This window comes from Macadamia integrifolia, unplaced genomic scaffold (genome assembly GCF_013358625.1).
Source record: "Macadamia integrifolia cultivar HAES 741 unplaced genomic scaffold, SCU_Mint_v3 scaffold1098, whole genome shotgun sequence".
NCBI classification, from domain to species: domain Eukaryota; kingdom Viridiplantae; phylum Streptophyta; class Magnoliopsida; order Proteales; family Proteaceae; genus Macadamia; species Macadamia integrifolia.
Window position 1 is genome coordinate 55,860 of NW_024868086.1, and position 8,161 is coordinate 64,020.

The 8,161-nt window shown below is 37.8% G+C and overlaps 1 protein-coding gene across 5 annotated transcripts; it reads right to left on the reverse strand.

Annotated features, from left to right (window-relative positions):
* Positions 1-451: 451 nt before the first annotated feature.
* LOC122062755 (probable amino acid permease 7) lies at positions 452-7,817 on the reverse strand. Of its 5 annotated transcripts, XM_042626404.1 has the most exons (9): positions 7,125-7,143; positions 5,212-5,305; positions 3,252-3,557; positions 2,912-3,145; positions 2,687-2,780; positions 2,244-2,458; positions 1,683-1,816; positions 1,340-1,567; positions 452-1,115 (listed from the first exon to the last, which is right to left on the reverse strand). In XM_042626404.1, exons 3-9 carry the CDS (start codon positions 3,319-3,321, stop codon positions 714-716), a joined length of 1,377 nt encoding a protein of 458 aa, XP_042482338.1. In that variant the 5' UTR covers positions 3,322-3,557; positions 5,212-5,305; positions 7,125-7,143; the 3' UTR covers positions 452-713. The 5 variants fall into 5 exon arrangements, with proteins under 5 accessions (XP_042482338.1, XP_042482340.1, XP_042482337.1 ...); XM_042626406.1 differs by lacking the exons at positions 2,687-2,780; positions 2,912-3,145; positions 3,252-3,557 and adding an exon at positions 7,604-7,817 and having other exon boundaries at positions 452-854; positions 1,007-1,115; positions 7,125-7,361; XM_042626403.1 differs by lacking the exons at positions 5,212-5,305; positions 7,125-7,143 and adding an exon at positions 4,233-4,544.
* Between the last annotated feature and the right edge of the window lie 344 nt (positions 7,818-8,161).

Consider the following 8,161-nt stretch of genomic DNA (forward strand, 5'->3'; position numbering starts at 1 on the left):
CTTGTGACTTCAGTGGCAATGGTAAGGCTCGTGTCTGCGAGACACCGTGTTGATGGACATCACTTCTTTATTTTTAGTTATTTATCCTTATGTATTATTTATAATTTTGAAATACCTATGATCGAAATTCAAATGAATTTTGGTATACTGTAATTATCATTTAGTGAATCACCAGTAGTAGAGTAAAGTTTACAAATCTTATATGCGTACTCCGATTTTAGTTGTGATTTTGATGGCATTTACGGATTGGGGTACTATATATGTGATCTTGGAGGGTTAGGTTGGCTGGATATGGGTATCCAGCACCGCATACCTTGGCCTAGAGGAGGCAGGGTGTGACAGTAACTTATTAAACTTTCGAAAAGCTTTCCCTACTAACTTCCTAAAAACTTCAACCGGTTACAAGGAAATAAGTAAATGGAAACTTGTACAATCATTAGCAAACATGATGTGTAACAGACATTCCAAATCTTTGTATTAAATTTTACTATATTTTGCAACCAAATTCCTTGGTTTAAGAATGAACATAAAGAGTCCATTTTAGAAGTATAATTATAAGAGTTTTCATTTTTCCTTTTATAACCGATGATTTCACTTTCCCCTATCTGAGGCTACAATTGCAAATGAAAGCTTTCACAGCAATTCCAACAGTCTTAACTGTCTCCCGCACTCCAGCCTTGTTCTATTGCATGGTCAGAATTGCTGGCAATTTCTTAGCTCAACTTTGCAGTTATGAGTCCTTCAACTGACCCAACTAAAGCCACAAGAGATACAAGCAAGCAGAAAATGCTGAAAGCCTGAAGAATGATCCAACTTCTTGTCCAAGGTGCTATCTTCCTCTGAACAAAATACATCTGCACAGGGAAATATATGGTCAAGGGCCAAAAGTTCAGGGCACCCAGCAATCCCAAAACCTCGTTGAAGTAGGGGAAGAGCATCGCAAGTCCTGTTGTTGATAGAACATAACAGGTTCTAAAGCACAACCTAAGAAGATTAATCGTGAGACCTGGCAGTAGCGGGATTTTGATGGTGTAGGAATTATTCACAAACCCATTGTTGGGGAACCTCTCTGCACACCACTTTTCAACAACTGCAAACACTGGCTGACTGTATACCTATAGGAAGAAAAGCAAACAAAACATATTTATATCACTTTATCATCAGAGTTAAATATATAAGTTAATCCCAGCTTTAAAGGCACTTAACTACATTCACTCTTTCTACAATATTACAACTGTAGCTGCGGCTCTTCTAACCGCAGTTATAGCACCATATTTTTTTTCAATAAAAGCTGTAGGTAAGGTCATTTTTTTGCTGTCACTGGAAGAGAGATAATTACCTGATATCCTCCCATTAGATGCACTACTATGCAAGCATTAGCGAAGTCAATTAGCCAATAAGGCTCATAGAATCCGAAACCTGTTAAGAGATTCCCAGGTGTCTGGTCCCCAAAGGCTGCATACCCAAAACAGCCACAGCAGAGATAGAAGAAGGTGGTAATGAGGATCGCAGTCATTGAAGCTTTCTTCATTGTCTGGTTCTCAGGTGGAGGAGACTTCAGTGTGTCCTTTTATCTCGCAATTTTTGTGGTTCATTGTTAGATTCTTTATTTACAGAATTTACAACTTAAATTTCTCAACTAATGAGTTAACCTCAAGCATTCGAAAGGAAACATGCCTAACCTGTATCTCAATAAGAATTATGGAGTATGGGTATGCAAAAGCAATGTCTCCAAGTGCTTGAGAGACTTTCCATACTTTTTGAGCTGTAGTAGCTGTATGCACTCCAGAGATGCTCCCCTTAACCCTTCCGTTTCCTGTAATTAGAATGTACAGAAACTGAATAAAAAACCAATAGTGGGAAAAATGTTAACCATGAAAAAGGATGACGATGATGATAACATTATTCAGCTGGAGCAAAGATTTTATCCAATATAGGGATATCCCCCCCACCCCCTCTTTAAAGAACCAAAAAAGCAGAGCAATCACACACACACACACACGCACGCAAGTCCAAGTAAATTCATGTGTGTATATAATTGTATATAGAAGATACTGATCTGGTTTTTCCTATCAATTGATGGACAGAAAATGATAGAAGACTTCAATTCCTTTATCTGTAGATTAGCCTTTCTACAAGATAACTATGGTCTACCATACTCCAGTCACCAAATTTTGTCATACTTCCATACAGGTGGCCATGGTGAATGAGGCTTAAACTCCATGCCAAAAGGAAACTCATACCTATTACTTTGGCAAAGCCAAGAGCAAATCCAATGGAAGCATAGGAGAAGGACATGATTGATGCAAGCATTGAGAGCCATTCCATGTTACGAAAATCAGGTATCTGAGAACAGACGATCTGAACAGCTCCAAACAACAGCATATAAAAGGTATCTCCATATGCACATGTAGCCTGATGCCCTTCTTTATGGTAACAATTTGATTTCTGAATAGCTCTGCAGTAACCCAACAAAGGGCAAAAGAAATTAAATATACATATTAAAATCAGTTGAAGCCAGTAAAAAATGATAAGAACAGGTTTTGCTATAGATCATCAATATAGAAGTTTTTATTGTCTCATGGTGAAGAGGCATCCAGAAATTTCACAAACATGTCAGCTGTTTAGATCACTGAAGTTAGTCAGAATCATGTATACAAAGCATGGGTTTCACCAAGAGAAGTACCTCATACTGATAGAAGTGGTAATTACATAAGCAATACCAAATCCATACATGCTCAGAATTTGAAGAAAGCCACATATCCAAGTCTGCTTTCTACCTGAACTTCCACTAAAAAAATCAAGAGGCTGGGAGAAAAATGAAAATAAACTAAAAGACATGGATCCTACCAGGAAGATTAGTTGGATTCCAGAAAGAAAAATGAGAAAAAAAAGGCTGGTTGCTTACTACCTAGGTAGGTTCTAACAGCATCCATGTAACAGTGGTGTCTTGCTCCAGTTACAGGATCGGGGTGTCTGTAACAATCTGAGAGGAGAAAAGAAGCAACATAGGTGACCATGGCCAAACAAAACATGAAAAGTGGACCTGTGATCCATCCTAACTGTGCAACACTCCATGATATAGATAGAACTCCAGAGCCGATAACCCCAGTAAGTATATGAGCAATAGCAGTCCATAACGTTCCTGTTAGAAGTTGATATTTCTCACCCCAGAGGCACTAAAATCAGGATCCAATTGCAGATTAAATAAATAAACCAAGAAAATATAACTAGTCTGTGGCTAGTTGTACCAGTTCTTATTTGATGCCCATCATCATTGGAGGAACCATTCGCTAGTTCAAGTGAAGATTTGACTGCCATTTTTTCCCAGTTCTGAGTATGCAATGTGATGCACTACCCTGTGATATTGAACTGGATATAAAGGACCTAAGACCAAAGTAATTGGCTGGGGAGAAACGAATATTGTTGTCGACAGAATTTTGAACTTTTCCCAGAAAGCTAAGTTGTAGGGATCCCAACATTCACTTCACTCATCCAAAAATGACTAACTCTGGCCCTGAGATTTTCATTAGGTGAAGGCATGATCCATACCAGGCCTGCATCAGCACAGGGATCAGATCAGCTTGACAAGAACCCCAAACCACTATTATCAAGATTGGTTATCATTCTCAAGGGGTAGATTATATATTATTGTATTCTTTTGATTTGGATGAAAGCTTTGACTGTACCACTATAAGAACTGCACAATAGTTTTAAAAAAACTTGCTTTTGAGATCATATCAAATCTTTTCAAATTCTCATTGACTGGTATGAAGTCAAGTCAATAAAAGTAGAGCTTGAGGATGCTTCTTCCTCCTTAATTTAGGACATGGTTGGACAAGAATCGATACCAATGAAAGAGAACATTTTTTATTGGCCATAAGTGCTGTATTTTTATATGATATCTACCAACAGAAAGATGCCCTATTAAAATTTCTTTCTTTTGCCAAGTAGCAAATGAACAACCACCGTAGCTGTTGGGACTAATTTACTAAAAAAGAGAGAGGAGGAAGAAGCAGCAACCATGTGGATATTGGTGAAAAAACAGATGGAAGGGAATCAAACGAAATAAAAAAAAAAGTGATTGGAAGTGTTGGGGAAGAGGAGACAATTAAATTAAAACTCTAGCTAAATGCTAATTCGAAATTTTAGTAAGACAAGAAGGGCTCAAGGTTCTTGGTTCATACCATCAATGCTGATCAGATTATGAAAATTAAGGAGGAGAAAGTTACGTGAAAATAATTGCTTTTGCTTGTTTCTTCTTCTTCTTCTTCTTCTACCGTCTCCTTCTGTCTTCCTCCTAACTTTCGTTCGTCTTTTTCACCTGGTAGCCTAAGAAGAATGAAGATGACCCGTCTGGGACTACAGCATCTAGAGATTCTGTAATGTGCCCCAGGGAAACGAAACAGAGAAAAGGCCAAGAAGGAAGGAAACTGGAACTGAACCAGGTCACGGCATCTAAAATCCTTGGAATTTGAATTCTAGATTGGTTTCTTTCGTTTTCGAGTAGACCAGACGTCACAAACTACTTCACTACTTTTTAAAGAGTAAAGACAAGACTCTCAAAACCTCACTCAATGCGGACAAATCCCAATACAAGAAGAAAAAGTTTGGAAATAGGACACAATGTAGTTCGAGTGGACCAAACAAACTTAACAAACTAATACTTCAGGCTCTCACAAACTCTCTCACTGAAAGGGAGTGGACTTTTCACCAAAAAAGAAAAGAAGGATTGGACTCGGACACTAACTGTAGCTATATCTCAGGTTGTTACAAAGTGATAGAATTTACAAGAGATAAAAGGATACAAGAAGTTACAATGCGATGACACATTTATTAAGCAGGAGTTTGAGATGAGATGCACTGAGTTACAAGAGTTTGATCACACTTATCTCCAACTGTAGACGTAGACGTGGAGTGGAATGGAGTGTTGATGATCAATTTCCTTAATATGAACTAATCCGATTCCTCAAACCGTGATCACGGTTATCAATCAGAGAGTGATTCTTTTTTTAATTGTTAAATTTGTCTCGAATTCTTGACGTGACATATTTTGATGGCGACTCGAATGGAAAATTTTGAGATCCATTAATATCTTATATGATCACCAATACCGGGCTATTATAACAGTGATCTACCAATAAAAGTTTATGAGGAGAAAAAAAAAAGAAGGAATTATTTATGGAGAGAGAAGAGAGAGAGAGAATTAACCTCATGCTAATGGCGGATGTAATTGTATAGGCGACGGCGGTTCCATACAAGCTTATTTGTTGAAACAATCCACAAACCCATATGCTATTTCTTCCTGCATCATCATCATCATAACAACGAAATAAGATGGACTTATCTCACACAAATTAAACATTTTTAACTTGATTTTCCTAATGAAATACAACTACTTTTGATAAGAAAAGAAGAATAGTTGTCACCTAAGTTCCCCACCCGTCCACTCATTATAAGCTTACATGGCATTTTTGTTGATTCTCAAATTTTATGTTTAAGTGATTCACAATATCATGCTCTATAATCCCAGTTATGTTAAATTCTAACATGATTTTTCCCTGTGGACATATCAAAACTATAAAAACCATCTGAGAATTCAAATTTGGTTCAACTATATTGAAAATACAAGAGAAACTTTTAAATACAATATTGTTCATAGGGTTGAGATGAGACACCAATTTGAAATGTGGCCCATCCCAGAGTATGAGACATCCATAGTGGGTCCCCAAGGGAATGAATTCTACTTCTGTGGAGGCCACATGCAACTCAAGATGTTTTTTAGGGTTGAATGCATGACCTCGTTGTGCCACAGAGAATCCATATCGGTTTCAAGGCCCGTAGTTATTCTTCCACGTAAGCCTAAACCTAGGGTATCAAAAATGGTCGATTTTTTTTTTTTTTTTTTCCCGATTTGTTTACATATTAGGACAACCGAATTGGACAGATAGGGGTTCGGTCTACAAAAGCCAAACAGAAGATTATAGCTATGGCTACCGGTCCTGTTGGTATTGATCTCTTTTTTATTTCTTTTAACGGTCTCTTATATTGGTCCAATTTTGATTTTTATATATAAAAAGGAACAAGTGTAAACAATATATTGGATTTTATCGGATTTTAATCGATTTTGATCTAAGTAAATTGTTCGACGACTTCAATCTGCTTAGCAATTTCTAAATACCAAAACAAATACATAATCAATAAAGATCAGTTTCGGTTAGATGTGATTGTTTTGATTAATTGAATTGAATTGAAGTAGTATGACTTTTTTACAAATTTCCAAATTTCCAAATTATTATGGATAAAAATTATTAAGAGAAAAGACCTTTGTTCGTCTAGCATTCTTCATCCGTCGAGACACAATTGGATGTGAAAAGACCCAATTGTATTTGGGCATAGGAACGCTAGATGGATGAGGTTCCCTTGCCCTTGTTATCATTATTAGGGTAGAGATTGTTGCTCAGTCGCATCCCTACCCTACTACAGGATCAATGAGAGTACATGCAAGGGCATCAACATAAACGGATTTTTTTATTTTATAAGAAACAAGGAGGTAATTTCACATGCTCTTGTGCCTATTTTTTATGGCTTATGTCAACATTCCATGTGAACTTATTTTGAGAAAGAAAAAGATAAACACATGAAAGCACTGGCATAGACCACGCTATCCTAACCGATTTTGATCCTACGTTCTCTCGCGTGTCCCATGAAATGATCCCTTGCCCCAGTCTGGTGAATACCCACGTGCGTTTAGACGGCGTAGCTTTCCTTTTCCCAATTAATTTAGGGGCAAACGGTGATGGGAAAGTCCCCCCTTTCGGATTTTTTTTGGCCAAGGTGGGCCCATCCAATCGTGTGGCTGGAGCCCTTTAGTACACTTTGATTGCCTTCTCTAAAAATCCTGTGCGTATGGCTAATGGATGAACCAATCAGGGTCATAATGAGGCTTAGCAGCCCACCTAGCATTTTAAATTCTTACATAGTAACCCACACAACACAAAACAGGGGAGATAGATGACCATGAAGAGAGAGAGAGAGGTACGGAACCTATAAACTAAAGGAGACATTAAAATTGAAGAAGATTCAACAAAAATGAAAATTGAATTAGGAATTGGGGTACCCACCTAGATTAAACTTCACAGCTTCCATGTAAGAACGATGCCTGATGAGCCCAGTTTCAGGTTGAGGAGATCTATAGCAATCACAGAGAAGGAAGGCCGAGACATTGGTAATCCCTGCAAAGATGAGAATGACCACAGGAGCTGCAATCCACCCCAGCTGTGCAGTGCTCCACGCCAGTGAAAGTACTCCTGAACCTATCACCCCTGTTATTATATGTGCTGTTGCAGTCCATGTAGTCCCTTTATTTCCATCACAGTTCACACACAATTCAGTTACGAAACATCAATCCTTCCTCTCATTTTGTGTCAATTCAAACAAATCTACATGTTTCAAAGGATTGAAATCCAAAAAGAAATGGGAATTGGGTTGTTCTGTTCTATAAGCAAGAAAGAAATTGGAAGCATTTAAGAGCCACCAGAATGATTTGTAAAAGGGAAAGTAGAATAAGAAATGGGTGGGTAAGTGGGGGAAGAAGACTAACCAGTTCTCTTGTAGTGCCCATCTGAAGAAGGTGATGGTGGTAGTTGTAATGGAAGGTTTGTGAGCAGTGGAGTCTGTTGTTGATACTCATCTTCTCCTTCTCCCATGGCCGCTTCCTTTTAGATTTGAGTTCTTGAAGTAGAATAAAAAACAGAACAGGAGAAGAAGCAATAAAAGAAAAGGAAAGACAGAAAGAATGGGAGTTGAATGTCAAGACGTTTTGTGTGATTTTGTTAAATTGAGCCATTGACGGGTTGGTACCGGCCAGGACCAACCACCAATTTCTATCTTTCCCTCCCATGATTGTAGTCTCTGTTCATAGTCTAATTCACTCTTTTTTTTGTTATGACTAATGATACTAACTACTTTGGGTCTAACACTCAAGGTTTTGTTTGACTTTTAGTTCACACTGTCTTGCTGGTATCTGTCTGCTATTGTCTATTTGTCTATTTTTATTTTATTTGCAAAAATTCCTAAGGACGCAAAACTAACTTTTTTTTTTTTTTTGGGTAAGGAAGGAGGCAAAACTAACAAGCCCCAAAGGGACAGTAATTGTAGA

What these genes read in the sequence shown, in the direction of transcription:
- LOC122062755 (XM_042626402.1), bottom strand. Translation starts at nt 7,709, where the DNA reads ATGGGAGAAGGAGAAGATGAGTATCAACAACAGACTCCACTGCTCACA. An exon ending in TGGGCACTACAAGAGAACTG is followed by an intron (nt 7,362 to 7,603) that starts GTTAGTCTTCTT and finishes ATGGAAATAAAG; the next exon opens with GGACTACATGGACTGCAACA. An exon ending in ATCTAATGGGAGGATATCAG is followed by an intron (nt 1,116 to 1,339) that starts GTAATTATCTCT and finishes TTCTTCCTATAG; the next exon opens with GTATACAGTCAGCCAGTGTT.